Here is an 18,765-nt window from a genome sequence, read left to right as displayed (position 1 = left end):
TTTTTCTTTTCCAAGCCGTGAGTTACATTCCCATTCACATGCAGTATAATATCAATTTCAGGTGTCCAATAGAGTGGCTCAACCCTTCCACAAAGATTCTTTGAGAACTAGACTTGCTACCGCCATAGGAGCAGGTCATGGCACTATGGCATTTATCTTAGAGAAATCAAAACTTAACGTTTGCTCCCAAGCCTGTAGGGGAATGTATCTGTGTCCTTATGAAAGCAGTGGGGCTGCCAAGGGGGTGGAAGGGACTGGAGTGGTTGGATATTGACACTTGACAGGGCTGCTGTAAGTGATAAACTCCTCTTGCTTCTTTGAAGGCCCCTTCCCCTTAATGGTGGTCCTGAGGACGAGGAGAATAGGAATGTCAACGATTTCAATCGCTTTCAACCTGCCAAGCATTAGAACACCATCTCTTCTACACTAGTTCACTCTCGTCTTAATCCTCAGTATCCCAAAGCAGACAGGTGGGGTCTGGTCCAAGAGGGGTTGCAGGCAGTGTCCCTTCCACAGGCCATCTCCCCTCTTGCCCAGAAGCCCAATGACCAGGTCCCAGGCTTTCAACTCATCTAATTTCTGTGCCTTCTCTAGGGACACCAGGGAACTTCTGGGCTCTTTTTCTGCCTTCAAGGAGGCTCTGCGACGCTGGGTCTAGTGCTCTCAGCCGACTTGGACCACACGGCCAGTTGTCTCCTCCTGCATGGGCCACCTATTGGCTCGGGTGGATCAGGTGAGGGCATGTCCTCTCAGAGAGATACATGGAGAACAGAATAGAGGACCTCTTTCTGGCATTGATTACCCTAATCTCTCAGTGGTTGCTACCATCGCTTGACTTCCCTGGAATTTCAAGCCCAGGAGAGGGGGGTGGGTCAGCAGCCAAAACTGTGGCTTCACCCTTGTGTCTATTTTGAATGTTTTCTGCAACCCAGAGGGCTTCCGACAACACCAATTGATAACCGCATATGGTTTCCGTGGGCCAGGCATCCAGGTGCATCTAGCCAGGGACCTGTGTCTCAGGATCTCTCACAAGGCTGCAGTCAAGATGTCATGTGGGTCTTCAGTCATCTCCAGGCTTGTTGGTGGGAAATCTGCTTGTGTGCTCACTCGGGTGGCTCCTAGCAGCCAGAGGTCCTCCATTGCGGTGAGCAAGAAATATTCATTCCTGGCCGCATGGGCCTCTCCATCATACAGCCCACATGGAGCAGGCGGCTTCCCTCGAAACCAATGGTGAGGGAGCGAGAGCAAGCCCAAGAGGAGACCAGTGTCTTTGTCTACGAGCCTCAGAAGGGACATGCTATCTGTCTCTTGGGCCATATTCTGTCCTTTCGAAGTGAGGCAGGAGTTCCTGACTCTAATCCAGTGGTAGAGTATGGAACACAAAACGATGTGTACCCAAGAAGGGAGTCGTTGGAGACACTGAAAGGCTGCCCTCCATGCTTTGCTGGGACTTTACCTCAGCTAGGCATCACCATAATCCTTGCATCCAAACTAGAACGTGACCTATGAGAAAATTTTGTCAAGCCCTTCTGGGATCCTTACAGCAGCTTGCGTAGAAGTTCCTTGCACAAGGGAAGGGTGCCTGTGTGGCTTAGTCAGGTCAACTTCTGACTCTTGATTTCGGCTCAGGGCGTGGTCCCATGGTCTGTGAAATCCAGCCCAGCGTCTGCTTGTGCACTTGAGTGGGAAGGCTGTCTAGGAATCTCTGTCTCCCTGCCCCTCCCCCGCTTGCATGTGTGTGTGCCCTCGCTCTTTCTCTCTCTCAGAAATGAAGAAGCAGAAGTCATCGTAGTGGTAGGAGTGGTAGTTATTTTCACATCATTGGGTAATTAGACAACCATGGCTTGGAATGGGAGCTCTGAAATTCACTAGCTGTGTGATCTTGGGGCAAGTTGTGTCCCCTCTCTGAACCTCAGTAGTATAGGACACACTGGGTTATTGGGACAATTAAGTGATCAGTAAAGGACACTTAAAACCCTTCGTTGCTTGGCATAGAATCTTTTCGGACAATCAATTCTCAGTAGCAGTAGTATTGGCAATTTGATCGTTTTATTTTTTTGGTCGTTAACATTGAAAAATGCTCTCTCACGTGGCTATAGGGAATAGGGAGCATCAGTTCAATAATGGGGTTGATCTCTAGTAAAAGGAGCAATGGGTGTGGCTGAAGTGGTAAGGAAGTACAGGGGCTTTTGTGCTCTGGTTGTGAGTGTTGGTGGCTGCTGGGAAAGGGAATCAGACCTGCAGGGGACCCGAGAACTTGGAGTCTGGCCAGTGCACCTTTGCTCCCTTCTTGGGCTTCTGGGCTTTCAGGGGAGCCTGTGGCCCTTGAGGGCATTTGGAGGCTGTGCCCAGAAGAGCAGGAGCTGGAGCTGGAGCAGGAGCAGGAGCAGGAGGCCCCCCAGAGACAGGCTGGACCTTGGGCCCAGAGTTGGCCAGCTTCTGCCTGAGGCAATGGTTTTCTTCCTTGAGCCTTTGGAACTCCCTCTCTGCCCACAGAACAGCCTTCTGGCTCTCCTCACTTCTGTTCTCCACCAGGAGGCGCTCTCGGTCATGCAAGGAGGAGATTCTCTGCCCTTCTCGGTGCAGGTCGTCGGCCATCTTCTTGAAGAGGCCTAAGTTCCAGTGGGCAGCATCCACCTTCCTGCGCACCTTGGCGAGTTCGTTCTTCACTTGCAGGCAGCGTGCCTTCTCCTCCATCATCTTCCTCTCCAGGTGTTTGAGGTTCTCTCACACAGCTTAGGCTCTGCCTCGAGCTTCAGGTGCAGCTTCTGAATCTCCTTTCCAGGAGGCTGTTTCGCTGGTGAAAAGATACTTGCTCAGCTTGGTGGATTGTTGTGTTTCCTGGGAGCTCTTCATTCCCCTGATGTGCCTTCTTCAGTGCCCTGGATGGCTTTCCTTGATTCAGGGGGCTCCCACGGGGCACGTGATCAGTGGAGGAGGAGCCAGTCTGCACCTGCCTCCTTGAGCCCCCACCTTCCAGATGATCTCGAAGGAGCTCTAGCAGATGCATCACCGTCAGTAGGATCTGGCTGAGGGTGTGGTGTTGGCTCTGGCCCTCTGCGGGGGCCTGCCACGGCACACCTCCATCAGGAAGCTCTGGCCTGCCTGCCTCCCCTGCCTCTTCCTGCCCTCTCAGTCCACAGCTGCCAATGTCCTGAGACAGAGGGTCTGCACTTCCCCGCAGATCAGGGCTGTCCTTGAAGTCTTCTGGCATATTCCTCGCAGGGGGTTCTCCATCGTCCTGGGCTGCTCCACAGATGGGATTTTCATCGGTGAGCTGGTGAGGGCTCTTCTTCAACAGCCTTTGCCGAACTCCCTTCAGCAGTTGCGTAGCGTCTCCCACAGAAAAGTACCCGACATCTTGATTCAGGGCAGCCAGAGCAAGGATCTGTAGCGGGAGAGGACTGGCCTTGTGCTCCGATGATGCGACGGCTCCATGGGCTGGTGCATCCGGGTCGGTCTTCTCCATGTCTTTTCCAGATACTTCATTCTGGGCACAGTGCCCCTTTCTTCCTCTTAAGCAGAGGCCACACTTTACTGTAATGAACACCAGCAACACAGTGCACACGAGGATCTCCCAGCCAAACCCAGAGTCTCGTGGCCCATGTGGCCAACGTTCGATTATCGGCAACCCAGAAGCCCACAGCTGTTCCCGGAGAGCCCACAGCGGCTCCAGAACTGTGTGGGGAGACATTGGAATGGCCACCAGCTGGCTCCAGAGAGCCTGGGGGCTTTGTCTCTGATCACCAGTGTCCTCTCGGCCACTAGAAACTGCTTGGAACCCCTACGAGGGTTCCGTCTCCAATGCAAACCAGTGCCTGGCAACAGGAGCTGAAGGGAGTAGGGGTGGGGGAGGTGCACCCGAGACTCCAACACAAATCAGTGCCTGGCAACAGGAGCTAACAGTCGTTGGGCAGCGGAGGAGAATCTCTATATTGTGTACTTGAAAAAAATGCAACCCTATGTAGCATTGTCTTGGAATTAAACTTTGACACTTATAAAAAAAAGTTGAAAATGAAACTAGATATCAAAAGGAGAAAGATAACAAAATCTAAACACGTAGAAAGTAACTTTCTAGATTATCGGAGACAAAAGATAAAATTTCAGTGCACTGACCCGAAGGAAAATAAAACTACAACGTATTAAAATTGGTGGTACACAGCTAAATCAACAGAGAGCTCAATTTTTAGCACTCAATGCATACATTAGAAAGGAGGAGGAGCATCTGGGTGGCTCAGTCAGTTAGTCCAACTCTTGATTTTGACTCGGGTCATGGTCAACCTTGGGATAGTGAGGCTGAACCTGCATTGTGCTGGTGCTGGGCATGGTGGCTGCTTAATCATCTCTCTCTCTTTCTGCACCGCTTCCGTTTCTCTGTCTCTGTCTCTGTCTCTGTCTCTGTCTCTCTCTCTCTCTGAAAAGAAAAGGAGTCTCAAAACTATAATCTTTCTATTTTAGAACCTAGAAAAAGAGGAGAAATTAAAACTAAAGAAGAAAATCAGAAGAATCCTTCTACCCCATTTCAAGATATTCGTCTACAGTAATCAAAAGTGCGTGGTGTTGGTGAAGAGCTAGACCAATGGAACAGAATAAAGATGGATAAGTGGAACAGAATCAGGGACCCAGAAAGAGAACTACACCCATATGTCGAATGGGGCCTTGACAAAGGTAAAAAGCCGTTCAGTGGAGGAGTGACAGCGTTTTGAATAAATGGTGCTAGAGCAAGTGGACATGCATAGGCAAAGAAGAAGGAGAAGAAGAAGAGGGAGCGGGAGAGGGGAGGAGGAAATGGAGGACGAGGAGGCCGGGGACCACAATCTAAGTATCAAACCCTATACAAAACTTAACTCAGGCTGCCTGGGTGAGTCAGCCTGTGCAGCAGCCAGCTCTTGATTTCGGCTCTTGTCAAGCTCTCAGCGTCCCGGGACAAAGTCAGGCTCCAAGCTCACTGGCGAGGCTGCTTGAGGATGCTCTTTTCCCTTCTCCCTCCAGGCCCCTGCCCGCTCATGCACATGTTCACTCTCCCAAAGGAAAAAAAGAAAAAAAGAGTATTTTAAAAAGTAGCTCAAAATTAATCACTGCCTTACATGGAAAATGATAAATCTTATAGGGAAAATGTGGGGAAAAATTTCCAGAATGGAAAGCTAGGTAAAGAATCCTCCAGTCGAACATCAAATTATTTTCCCTAAGGTAAAGTTGATTAATTAGACTGTATCCAACAATCAGAATTGTAAATCTGTGCCGTGTGAAGACCTCCTTAAGAAGACCCAAAAGACAAGCTACCAACTTGGAGGAAATAGGTCCAAATCACATAGCTAATAGAGGACTCCTGTCTGAAGCATGGAAACTCAGAATTTGATCCCCAAGTAAGCATGCAACCTAGTTAGCACAAGGAAATAGAAGGGGGGTGGGGAAAGTAAAGGGCCTGCCACCTTTACCAAATTGTAGACAGATGGAAACCACATAGAAAGTTGCCATTGGGGCAATTCAAATGAAAACTCCAGTGAGCTCTCACTGCACACCTATCACAGTGATTCAAACCAAATGCGCCAGAGAGGGAGAGAGAGACCCCACCACCAAATGCAAGGCAGGATGTGGAATGACTGGATCACTCCCGCATCACAGTTGGGAATGGAAAATGATAGAGCTGACTCTTGAAAACAGTTAAGAGTTTCTTTTCCTTTTCCAAGCCGTGAGTTACATTCCCGTTCACATGCAGTATAATATAAATTTCAGGTGTCCAATAGAGTGGCTCAACCCTTCCACACAGATTCTTTGAGAATTAGACTTGCTACCGCCATAGGAGCAGGTCATGGCACTATGGCATTTATCTTAGAGAAATCAAAACTTAACGTTTGCTCCCAAGCCTGTAGGGGAATGTATCTGTGTCCTTATGAAAGCAGTGGGGCTGCCAAGGGGGTGGAAGGGACTGGAGTGGTTGGATATTGACACTTGACAGGGCTGCTGTAAGTGATAAACTCCTCTTGCTTCTTTGAAGGCCCCTTCCCCTTAATGGTGGTCCTGAGGACGAGGAGAATAGGAATGTCAACGATTTCAATCGCTTTCAACCTGCCAAGCATTAGAACACCATCTCTTCTACACTAGTTCACTCTAGTCTTAATCCTCAGTATCCCAAAGCAGACAGGTGGGGTCTGGTCCAAGAGGGGTTGCAGGCAGTGTCCCTTCCACAGGCCATCTTCCCTCTTGCCCAGAAGCCCAATGACCAGGTCCCAGGCATTCAACTCATCTAATTTCTGTGCCTTCTCTAGGGACTCCAGGGAACTTCTGGGCTCTTTTTCTGCCTTCAAGGAGGCTCTGCGACGCTGGGTCTAGTGCTCTCAGCCGACTTGGACCACACGGCCAGTTGTCTCCTCCTGCATGGGCCACATATTGGCTTGGGTGGATCAGGTGAGGGCATGTCCTCTCAGAGAGATACATGGAGAACAGAATAGAGGACCTCTTTCTGGCATTGATTACCCTAATCTCTCAGTGGTTGCTACCATCGCTTGACTTCCCTGGAATTTCAAGCCCAGGAGAGGGGGGTGGGTCAGCAGCCAGAACTGTGGCTTCACCCTTGTGTCTTTTTTGAATGTTTTCTGCAACTCAGAGGGCTTCGACAACACCAATTGATAACCGCATATGGTTTCCGTGGGCCAGGCATCCAGGTGCATCTAGCCAGGGACCTGTGTCTCAGGATCTCTCACAAGGCTGCAGTCAAGATGTCATGTGGGTCTTCAGTCATCTCCAGGCTTGTTGGTGGGAAATCTGCTTGTGTGCTCACTCGGGTGGCTCCTAGCAGCCAGAGGTCCTCCATTGCGGTGAGCAAGAAATATTCATTCCTTGCCACATGGGCCTCTCCATCATACAGCCCACATGGAGCAGGCGGCTTCCCTCGAAACCAATGGTGAGGGAGCGAGAGCAAGCCCAAGAGGAGACCAGTGTCTTTGTCTACGAGCCTCAGAAGGGACATGCTATCTATCTCTCGGGCCATATTCTGTCCTTTCGAAGTGAGGCAGGAGTTCCTGACTCTAATCCAGTGGTAGAGTATGGAACACAAAACGATGTGTACCCAAGAAGGGAGTCGTTGGAGACACTGAAAGGCTGCCCTCCATGCTTTGCTGGGACTTTACCTCAGCTAGGCATCACCATAATCCTTGCATCCAAACTAGAACGTGACCTATGAGAAAATTTTGTCAAGCCCTTCTGGGATCCTTACAGCAGCTTGCGTAGAAGTTCCTTGCACAAGGGAAGGGTGCATGTGTGGCTTAGTCAGGTCAATGTCTTGACTCTTGATTTCGGCTCAGGGCATGGTCGCATGGTCTGTGAAATCCAGCCCAGCATCTGGTTGTGCACTTGAGTGGGAAGGCTGTCTAGGAGTCTCTGTCTCCCTGCCCCTCCCCCGCTTGCATGTGTGTGTGCCCTCGCTCTTTCTCTCTCTCAGAAATGAAGAAGCAGAAGTCATCGTAGTGGTAGGAGTGGTAGTTATTTTCACATCAGTGGGTAATGAGACAACCTTGGCTTGGAATGGGAGCTCTGAAATTCACTAGCTGTGTGATCTTGGGGCCAGTTGTGTCCCCTCTCTGAACCTCAGTAGTATATGACACACTGGGTTATTGGGACAATTAAGTGATCAGTAAAGGACACTTAAAACCCTTCGTTGCTTGGCATAGAATCCCTTCATACAATCAATTCTCAGTCGCAGTAGGATCAGCAATTTGATCGTTTTATTTTTTTGGTCCTTAACAATGAAAAATGCTCTCTCACATGGCTATAGGGAATAGGTAGCATCAGTTCAAGAATGGGGTGGATCTCCAGTCAAAGGAGCAATGGGTGTGGCTGAAGGGGTAAGGAAGCACAGGAGCTTTTGTGCTCTGGTTGTGAGTGTTGGTGGCTGCTGGGAAAGGGAATCAGACCTGCAGGGGACCCGAGAACTTGGAGTCTGGCCAGTGCACCCTTGCTCCCTTCTTGGGCTTCTGGGCTTTCAGGGGAGCCTGTGGCCCTTGAGGGCATTTGGAGGCTGTGCCCAGAAGAGCAGGAGCAGGAGCTGGAGCTGGAGCAGGAGCAGGAGCAGGAGCAGGAGGCCCCCCGGAGACAGGCTGGACCTTGGGCCCAGAGTTGGCCAGCTTCTGCCTGAGGCAATGGTTTTCTTCCTTGAGCCTTTGGAACTCCCTCTCTGCCCACAGAACAGCCTTCTGGCTCTCCTCACTTCTGTTCTCCACCAGGAGGCGCTCTCGGTCATGCAAGGAGGAGATTCTCTGCCCTTCTCGGTGCAGGTCATCGGCCATCTCCTTGTAGAGGCCTAAGTTCCAGTGGGCAGCATCCACCTTCCTGTGCACCTTGGCGAGTTCGTTCTTCACTTGCAGGCAGCGTGCCTTCTCCTCCATCATCTTCCTCTCCAGGTGTTTGAGGTGCTCTTCGCAAAGCTTAGGCTCTGCCTCGAGCTTCAGGTGCAGCTTCTGAATCTCCTTTCCAGGAGGCTGTTTCGCTGGTGAAAAGATACTTGCTCAGCTTGGTGGATTGTTGTGTTTCCTGGGAGTTCTTCATTCCCCTGACGTGCCTTCTTCAGTGCCCTGGATGGCTTTCCTTGATTCAGGGGGCTCCCACGGGGCACGTGATCAGTGGAGGAGGAGCCAGTCTGCACCTGCCTCCTTGAGCCCCCACCTTCCAGATGATCTCGAAGGAGCTCTAGCAGATGCATCACCGTCAGTAGGATCTGGCTGAGGGTGTGGTGTTGGCTCTGGCCCTCAGCGGGGGCCTGCCACGGCACACCTCCATCAGGAAGCTCTGGCCTGCCTGCCTCCCCTGCCTCTTCCTGCCCTCTCAGTCCACAGCTGCCAATGTCCTGAGACAGAGGGTCTGCACTTCCCCGCAGATCAGGGCTGTCCTTGAGGTCTTCTGGCATATTCCTCGCAGGGGGTTCTCCATCGTCCTGGGCTGCTCCACAGATGGGATTTTCTTCGGTGAGCTGGTGAGGGCTCTTCTTCAACAGCCTTTGCCGAACTCCCTTCAGCAGTTGCGTAGCGTCTCCCACAGAAAAGTACCCGACATCTTGATTCAGGGCAGCCAGAGCAAGGATCTGTAGCGGGAGAGGACTGGCCTTGTGCTCAGATGATGCGACGGCTCCATGGGCTGGTGCATCCGGGTCTGTCTTCTCCATGTTCTTTCCAGATACTTCATTCTGGGCACAGTGCCCCTTTCTTCCTCTTAAGCGGAGTCCACACTTTACTGTAATGAACACCAGCAACACAGTGGACACGAGGATCTCCCAGCCAAACCCAGAGTCTCGTGGCCCATGTGGCCAACGTTCGATTATCGGCAACCCAGAAGCCCACAGCTGTACCCGGAGAGCCCACAGCAGCTCCAGAACTGTGTGGGGAGACATTGTAATGGCCACCAGCTGGCTCCAGAGAGCCTGGGGGCTTTGTCTCTGATCACCAGTGTCCTCTCGGCCACTAGAAACTGCTTGGAACCCCTACGAGGGTTCCGTCTCCAACGCAAATCAGTGCCTGGCAACAGGAGCTTATAGTCATTGGGCAGCGGAGGAGAATCTCTATATTGTGTACCTGAAAAAAATGCAACCCTATGTAGCATTGTCTTGGAATTAAACTTTGACACTTATAAAAAAAAGTTAAAAATGAAACTAGATATCAAAGGGAGAAAGATAACAAAATCTAATCACGTAGAAAGTAACTTTCTAGATTATCGGAGACAAAAGATAAAATTTCAGTGCACTGAACCGAAGGAAAATAAAAATACAATGTATTAAAATTGGTGGTACACAGCTAAATCAACAGAGAGCTCAATTTATAGCACTCAATGCATACATTAGAAAGGAGGAGGAGCATCTGGGTGGCTCAGTCAGTTAGTCCAACTCTTGATTTTGACTCGGGTCATGGTCAACCTTGGGATAGTGAGGCTGAACCTGCATTGTGCTGGTGCTGGGCATGGTGGCTGCTTAATCATCTCTCTCTCTTTCTGCTCTTTCTGCACCCCTTCCCTGTCTCTGTGTCTCTCTCTCTCTCTCTCTCTCTTTCTCTCTCTAAAAAGAAAAGGAGTCTCCAAACTATAATCTCTCTACTTTAGATCCTAGAAAAAGAGGAGAAACTAAAACTAAAGAAGAAAATCAGAAGAATCCTTCTACCCAATTTCAAGATATTCGTCTACAGTAATCAAAAGTGCGTGGTGTTGGTAAGAGCTAGCCAATGGAACAGAATAAAGATCGATAAGTGGAAGAGAATCAAGGACCCAGAAAGAGAACTACACCCATATGTCGAATGGGGCCTTGCCAAAGGTAAAAAGCTGTTCAGTGGATGAGTGACAGCCTTTTGCATAAATGGTGCTAGAACAAGTGGACATGCATAGGCAAAGAAGAAGGAGAAGCAGAAGAGAGAGCGGGAGAGGGGAGGAGGAGGTGGAGGACGAGGAGGCCAGGGACCACAATCTAAGTATCAAACCCTATACAAAACTTAACTCAGGGTGCCTGGTTGAGTCAGCCTGTGAGGCAGCCAGCTCTTGATTTCGGCTCTTGTCAAGCTCTCAGCGTCCCGGGACAAAGTCAGGCTCCAAGCTCACTGGCGAGGCTGCTTGAGGATGCTCTTTTCCCTTCTCCCTCCAGGCCCCTGCCCGCTCATGCACATGTTCACTCTCCCAAAGGAAAAAAAAAAAAAAGAGTATTTTAAAAAGTAGGTCAAAATTAATTACTGCCTTACATGGAAAATGATAAATCTTATAGGGAAAATGTGGGGAAAAATTTCCAGAATGGAAATCTAGGTAAAGAATCCTCCAGTCGAACATCCAATTATTTTTCATAAGGTAAAGTTGATTAATTGGACTTTATCCAACAATCAGAATTGTAAATCTGTGCCGTGTGAAAGACCTCCTTAAGAAGACCCAAAAGACAAGCTACCAACTTGGAGGAAATAGGTCCAAATCACATAGCTAATAAAGGACTCCTGTCTGAAGCATGGAAACTCAGAATTTGACCCCCAAGTAAGCATGCAATCTACTTAGCAAAAGGAAATAGAAGGAAAAAAAAAAAAGGTAAAGGGCCTGCCACCTTTACCAAAGAGTAGACAGATGGAAATCACATAAAATGTTGCCATTGGGGCAATTCAAATGAAAACTCCAGTAGCTCTCACTGCACACCTATCACAGTGATTAAAATGAGTGAGGTGAAGGTAGTCAGTTTCTAGAATGAGGGTGGGAGTCTCAAGGCAATAGCTGTCTGCAGGCTTAGAGAAACCAGACTCAAAACAGAGAACTTTGTCCTAGACAGAACTCAAAAAGCTGAAGCTGACAGAGTGCCCAATATTTTTAAATTTACTGACAGAAAATCTGTGCACTTTCACCTGAGGCTGAATTAGTACATTTAAAAAAATAAGGGGTGCCTGGGTGGCTCAACCAGTTAAGTATCTGCCTTCAGTTCCGGTCATGCTCTTGGGGTCCTGGGATTGAGCCCCGCATCAGGCTCCCTGCTCAATTGGGAGTCTGCTTCTCCCTCTCCCTCTACCCCTGTACTCCACTCATGCTCTCTTGCTGACTCACTCTCTATAAATAAATATAATATTTTTTAAAATTAAGACATTTTGGAACACCTGGTTATCTCAGTCGGTAGATCATTTGACTCTTGATCTCATGAACCCCACCATGGGTGTATAGATTACTTAAAAAAATAAAATAAAATCTTTAAAATAAAAATTAAGACAGTTAATTTTTATTTTAAAGATTTTATTTATCTGACAGAGAGTGACACAGTGAGAGAGGGAATACAAGCAGGGGGAGTGGGAGAGGGGGAAGCAGGATTCCTGCAGAGCAGGGAGCCCAATGCGGGGCTCAATCCCAGGACCCAGGGATCATGACCTGAGTCGAAGACAGATGCCCAACAACTGAGCCACACAGGCACCCTAAGACAGTTTGTTTTAAAAACACAAAAAGAATCTGCAGGGAAAATCATTATGACATACAAACGTGGCTCGTTGTGAATAATGTTTAAGGTAATGCATAAAGAGCTGAACTATTATAAATACCAAATACTGATATAACTAAAATTAAAATTTAATGAAAATGTAGATTCAATGAATAACAAAGGGCAGATCCAGAAATGGTAACATAAGCATGTTATTTACAACTACAGAGTGGTTATCAACATCATTAGCAAAAATCACTGATGAGTGCTGCTGCTGGGAAGGGAGCCGTGACCAAGTGAGGCATCGTGAGTTGCCCCTTCTCATAACAGTCTGTATACAATGATCTGATTCACTAATCTGCATGCCTACATAATGCTGACAAAGATGAAAAACTGAACCAGAGAAGCAAGACTTTAAATCACAGCACTATTTGGGTCACTGTAAAACAGCAATTCCATAACCCATATAAACTATTACACAATAGTTTTTGTAATTAAGAAAATCACTTTCCTGTCCCAAAGGTATTTCCATGTCTAGAATGTAGTTCATCCCCTCTGAGTGGCTATGGGGTTCTCACGAGGCCCCATCATCAGAGCAGATGAGGTAGTAGGGCTGAACACAGGGGATCACAAACCCTGGTGTGCACCCCACAAAGACTGTGAAGCAAGAGACGGCCTCAAAGCAGAGATCAGCCAGGGCCAGAGACGAAATGGCTCCTCTGTCCTACCTTGTGCTCAACTGCTCTCCCCTGTGCGCCACCAGACTTCAGACATCGAGCAAGGCAGGAAGATGCAGGACAGGAAATGGGGCGAGCCCTGCCAACAGGCAGAGAAGTGTGGAATGTTGTCTGGAGGGACAGCTGTGGAGATGTGGGTCACTGCCATTGCAAGTATACAGACATCTGGGGGACCCGGGGAGCACCTCCTTTTCAAGGGCCTGAAAATCTGCCCCTCTGGCATGCTCCACTGAACAAATACTATTTCTCACCCTCCATGCATTGGGCAAAGAGACAGAATGAGCAGGCACTGACTGTAAAGCAATTTGTACCAAGACCCAGGTGCCCCTTCCCCAAAGATGAACTGCAAATGGTAAAACAATATGTATAATTATACTGCCTGCTTTATAGGGTCGTTAGGAAGATGGAGTGACTTCATCTTTGCAAAGCACTTAGAACAATGCCTGGTACACAACAAGCCCTATATAAATATTAGTGATGTTAGCAAAGGAACAGAAGAGAACATGGTGTTTGCAGAGGCACACTGGGAAGTCTCTCTGTCCAGAAGCTGTGCTCATGTGCTGTGGAATGGGTCCTACAACAGACTTAAAAGGGACCTGCCCCTCACTGGGTGGCTCAGTGGGTTGAGCCTCTGCCTTCGGCTCAGGTCATGATCTCAGGGTCCTGGTATCTCACCCAGCATCGGGCTCTCTGCTCAGCGGGGAGCCTGCTTTCTCCTCTCTCTCTGCTTGCCTCTCTGCCTACTTGTGATCTCTGTCTGTCAAATACATAAATAAAACCTTTAAAAAAAAAAGGGACCTGCCCCTTTTTGGTGCCCCACTGAGGAAAGGAAGTCGCATGTAGATGACACTGCCCCCAGTAGTGGGGGAGATGTAGGCCTGGATATCCTTACAGGCAGTGTTTAGGCCTTAGGGGATGTCTAAATGGACCAGAGCACCTGGCATCTGGGACAAGAGATGTCCTGGGCCCTTGTAGTGTTCCTGAGCTTGCTGCCAGCGTTCTGACTTTGTTGCAGTGAGCTGGGCATATGGGGTGGAGGGTGAGGGGGTCCCTGTTAAGTCTAAGGTGGCTTGGACCTTCAGAAAACCTACCCCAATGCCAGCAAAGGTCTGAAAACTGGGTGCAGCACAATCAAATACTGCTTAGCACTCTCCCCACATGAAGAGAAGGTTTATTACGTCTAGATCTTGGCCCTTGGTGTCCGGAAACTTCCAGCTAGTGTATTAAAAGAAAGTGAATTGTAACCCGAAGAGAAAACTACAAAGAAAACAGGGCAATGACTTAGGTTCAGTATTCTTCCCATTGGCTTAACAAACATCTCCTGGACACCCCACTTTGTCTGGGCACTAAGAGCACAGATGAACGCAGATCACACACACTGCTGGCCCTCTCAGAACTCACCCACTAGTGCAGAGAGATGCAGTACAGTTAGGACAGACGGTGTGTTGGATGTTACCAGGCACTAAGTGTTATGGGGAAATTACCCCAGGGTGGGTGTTAGGAGAGGATGGGAGGAAAGGCAATTTTACAATCAGGGACAACATCGGTGAAAAGGGGACATGCAAGCAAAGACCTGAGGCTAGGGTGACAAGTATCCGGAGGGTCAGCAGAAGCTTGGGTACAGGAAGAAAGGAGAGGAGGTAATGGGAAGAGAAACAGTATGTGTGAGAACAGAAAGGAGGCAAAGCCCACTGGGAGGAAAGCGACAGGAGACGGGGCAGGCGGGGCGGGATCAGGCAGAGCCTTGTGGCCCACAGTAAGGACCTGCCTGGACTCTTAAAGCAATTGGTGGGGGGGGGGGGTCCCTGAAGGATTTTGAGCAGGGATGGGCATGGTCAGGATTTTGAGCAAGGATGGGCATGGTCAGGATGGAGGTTTAAACCCATCCCACTGGCTGCAAGGCTTGTATTGGCCACAACTTTTTGGAAGAATGAAAGAAAGAAATGAAATAAAGAATGAAAGGGGAAGTCTGCAGAGCCCCACCCCCCAACCTTACTGAAGATTTCTATGAACCATGTCGGGCTGTACAGGCTGCCTGGCTGGCCAGGTGGTGAGAAGAAAAGGGACATGGGAGCTGGGTAGCCAAGGGGCTGGAGGCTACCAGTGTGGTGGCCAGATACAAAACAGCAGAAGGAGGAGGCTGGAGGAACACCTAAATCATGTTCTGTCTTCCTGGTATTCATCCTTTCAGTGTCAGGGGACACCTGCCGCAGGACTGAAGGATCTGGTCGTTTTTAAAAATATAAACATTGCCAGCATCTTGTTCTACAAAGGAAAAGTCTCCATGACAATAAGAGTGTCTGATAGTCGTTGATGATCAACGGGGCAGTGGACTCTGATGCAGGTAGACCTGTTAGCAGTTGGGTCAGGTTTCGAGTGGCTCTTCCTCTACAGAATGTTAGCAATTCTGGGGCGCCTGGGTGGGTCAGAGGGTTAAAGCCTCTGCCTTCAGCTTGGGTCATGATCCCAGGGTCCTGGGATCGAGCCCTGCATCGGGCTCTCTGCTCAATGGGGAGCCTGCTTGTGATCTGTCCATCAAATAAATAAATAAAATCTTAAAAAAAAAAAAGTGTTTGCAATCCAAGGCTCACATCATGGTGTCCACAAGGTGATCCACACACCACCCTTCAATAAAGGATGTACTGGTGGGAAGTGGCTCTCGAAGCCAAGGATATGGAATGCTACCCCTTCCATTACGAGTAATTTTCTAGAAAGAGCCCGACATAGAAGTAAAAGCAGGGATAAAGGAATGTGCAAGTCAAAGGCTGTGCTCACTTGCAGTAAGGACAGCCTTGGACCATACTCCTCATCACACCACAGGCAGCAGCCCCTGTACCCCTAGACCCACAGCCTCCTTTTCCCCACAAGAGAGGAATGCAAGGCTGGTTGGTAGTCACAAGAATCTCTAAGAGACCAGCCTCCTGGAGCAGCCAGGGCATCCTCACACCACAAGGCACCACAGAGCAAGACAGGGCCTCAAGTTCCTGCCAAGGCTTCGTCCGTAGTGGGCCCGCAGACTGGACTCCCGCACACCATGCCGTTCTAAGACTGACAGGCCTCCTGGGCATAAACAAGCCGGTTAATCACCTGCAGAGAAAATGTCAGACTCAAGTCTCGGATGATTTCTGTATTGGGAACAGCCATGTGCAAACCCCAGAAGCATTTTAGACTTTTTGACAATCACAATGCAATCACATGCAGGTTCGTATACATATAGAGAAAGAAAAGGAAAGGTCCCAGGTGAGTGCTTGGAACTGGAAGGAGAACACAGGGCACCAGTTCTCCATTCTTACAACACAGAGCTGGAAGACACCTTGCTGGAGAAAAACAAAAAACAAACCTAAAAACCACTCCTGAATAATGCATTTGTTGGGTTTTTGGTTTTGTTTGTTTTTGTTTTTGTTTTAAGATTTTATTTATTTATTTATTGGACAGAGATCTCAAGTAGGCAGAGAGGCAGGCATAGAGAGAGGGGAGCAGGGAGCCTGATGCAGGGCTCGATCCCAGGATCCTGAGATCCTGACCTGAGCTGAAGGGAGAAGATTTAAGCCACTGAGCCACCCAGACGCCCCTGAATTATGCACTTGACGTAAGAGGAAATGGTGTCTTCTGAAAAAAATACACAAAATGTATTTTTCTAAAAATTAAAAAATCTTGGGGCACCTGCCTGGGTCAGTCAGTTAAGCATCTGCTTTGGGTCTAGGTCATGATCCCAGAGTCCTGGGACTGAGCCCCACCTTGGGCTCCCTGCCTAGCAGGAAGCCTGCTTCTCCCTCTCCCCACCTGCCCCTCCTTGTGCTCTTCTCTCTCAAATAAATAAAGGAAATCTTAAAAAAAAAAAAATCCAGGGGCGTCTCGGTGGCTCAGTGGGTTAAAGCCTCTGCCTTTGGCTCAGGTCATGATTCCAGGGTCCTGGGATCAAGCCCCGCATCAGTCTCTCTGCACATCGAGGAGCCTGCTTCCTCCCCTCTCTGTTCCTGCCTCTCTGCCTACCTGTGATCACTGTCTGTCAAATAAATAAAGTCTTTAGAAGATGGCGGAGAAGTAGCAGGCTGAGACTACTTCAGCTAGCCTGAGATTAGCTAGATAGCTTATCTAAAGATTGCAAACACCTGAAAATCCATCCGCAGATTGAAGAGAAGAATAGCAATTCCGGAAACAGAAAAACAACCACTTTCTGAAAGGTAGGACCGGCGGAGAAGTGAATCCAAAGCGAGGGGAAGATAGACCCCGGGGGGGAGGGGCTGGCTCCCTGCAAGTGGCCGAGCAACGGCGCACAAAATCAGGACTTTTAAAAGTCTGTTCCGCTGAGGGACATCGCTCCAGAGGCTAAACCGGGGCGAAGCCCACGCGGGGTCAGCGTGGCCTCAGGTCCTGCAGGGTCACCGAAGGATCGGGGGTGTCTGAGTGTCGCAGAGCTTGCGGGTATTGGAACGGGAAAGCCGGCTACAGAGACAGAGCCGACAGTAAGCTCATAGCTCGGGGTTACCTTGAACCAGTCGCAGGCTCGGTGAGCTCGGAGCGCAGCTGGAGGTCAGGCAGACAGGAGTAACTGGGCGCTGTTCTCTGAGGGCACACTGAGGAGTGCGGCCCTAGGCTCTCAGCTCCTCCGAGCCGGAGACCAGGAGGTCGCCTTTTGTATTCCAGTCCTCCAGAACTCTACAGAAAGCGCTCAGGGAACAAAAGCTCTTGAAAGCAAACCCTAGCAAATTACTCAGCCCGGCCCTGGGTAAGGGCAACACAATTCCACCTGGGGCAAAGACACTTGAGAATCACTACAACAGGCCCCTCCCCCAGAAGATCAACAAGAAATCCAGCCGAGACCAAGTTCACCTACCAAGGAGTGCGGTTTCAATACCAAGGAGAGCAGCAGAATTCCAGAGGAGGAGAAAGCAAAGCACGGAACTCATGGCTTTTGCCCTGTGATTTTTTTTAGTCTTGCAGTTAATTTAATTTTTTTCTTTTTCACTTTTTTTTTTTTTTCGCATTCGGGTAAAATTTTTTTTTAACTGTTACCTTTTTCTTTTTTAACGATTTTTTACTAGTTTATCTAATATATATATTTATTCTTTTTTACATTTTTCTTAGGTGTTTTCTTTTTTTAATTCTTTTCTTTTCTTTTTTTTTTTTTCTTTCTTCATTTTTGAACCTCTTTTTATCCCCTTTCTTCCCCCTCACGATTTTGGATCTGTTCTAATTTGGTTAAAGCATATTTTCCTGCGGTTGTTGCCACCCTTTTAGTATTTTAATTGCTCCTTCATATACTCTTATCTGGACAAAATGACAAGACGGAAAAATTCAACACAAAAAAAAGAACAAGAGGCAGTACCGAAGGCTAGGGACCTAATCAATACAGACATTGGTAATATGTCAGATCTAGAGTTCAGAATGACAATTCTCAAGGTTCTAGCAGGGCTCAAAAAAGGCATGAAAGATATTAGAGAAAGCCTCTCCAGAGATATAAAAGCCCTTTCTGGAGAAATAAAAGAACTAAAAACGAACCAAGTTGAAATCAAAAAAGCTATTAATGAGGTGCAATCAAAAATAGAGGCTCTCACTGCTAGGATAAATGAGGCAGAAGAAAGAATTAGTGATATAGAAAACCAAATGACAGAGAATAAAGAAGCTGAGCTAAAGAGGGAGAAACAGCTACTGGACCACGAGGGGAGAATTCAAGAGATAAGTGACACCATAAGACGAAACAACATTAGAATAATTGGGATTCCAGAAGAAGAAGAAAGAGAGAGGAGAGCAGAAGGTATACTGGAGAGAATTATTGGGGAGAATTTCCCCAATATGGCAAAGGGAACGAGTATCAAAATTCAGGAGGTTCAGAGAACGCCGCTCAAAATCAATAAGAATAGGTCCACACCCCGTCACCTAATAGTAAAACTTACAAGTCTCAGTGACAAAGAGAAAATCCTGAAAGGAGCCCGGGAAAAGAAGTCAGTAACATACAATGGTAAAAATATTAGATGGCAGTTGACTTATACACAGAGACCTGGCAGGCCAGAAAGAGCTGGCATGATATTTTCAGAGCACTAAACGAGAAAAACATGCAGCCAAGAATATTATATCCAGCTAGGCTATCATTGAAAATAGAAGGAGAGATTAAAAGCTTCC

At 48.4% G+C, this 18,765-nt stretch overlaps 1 protein-coding gene and 1 long non-coding RNA gene across 6 annotated transcripts in view; one reads left to right on the top strand and one right to left on the bottom strand.

Moving 5' to 3' along the window:
• Nucleotides 1-598: 598 nt before the first annotated feature.
• Nucleotides 599-10,212, top strand: LOC309857188. The gene is made up of 4 exons (XR_014307524.1): nucleotides 599-733; nucleotides 4,459-4,668; nucleotides 6,270-6,408; nucleotides 10,084-10,212. It is a non-coding gene; the product is annotated as an uncharacterized lncRNA (long non-coding RNA).
• The window catches only part of LOC309857187 (phosphatidylinositol 3,4,5-trisphosphate-dependent Rac exchanger 2 protein-like), a 73,843-nt gene continuing 64,435 nt past the window's right edge, over nucleotides 9,358-18,765 (bottom strand). For 2 of the 5 annotated variants that reach the window (XR_014307520.1, XR_014307521.1), the window contains one exon: nucleotides 9,358-9,506. Coding sequence is in view for 1 of the 5 variants with exons in the window: in XM_082750002.1 (XP_082606128.1) it covers nucleotides 9,500-9,506 (7 nt within the window). In the remaining 4 variants the exon portion in view is untranslated. The remainder of the gene's footprint in view (nucleotides 9,507-18,765) is intronic. The other 3 variants (XR_014307522.1, XR_014307523.1, XM_082750002.1) reach the window with 3 other exon arrangements.

This window comes from Mustela nivalis (assembly GCF_964662115.1).
Source record: "Mustela nivalis genome assembly, contig: HAP1_SCAFFOLD_475, whole genome shotgun sequence".
NCBI classification, from domain to species: domain Eukaryota; kingdom Metazoa; phylum Chordata; class Mammalia; order Carnivora; family Mustelidae; genus Mustela; species Mustela nivalis.
The sequence above is the reverse complement of the archived record's forward strand: the minus strand, read 5'-3'. Positions and strand labels throughout refer to the sequence as shown.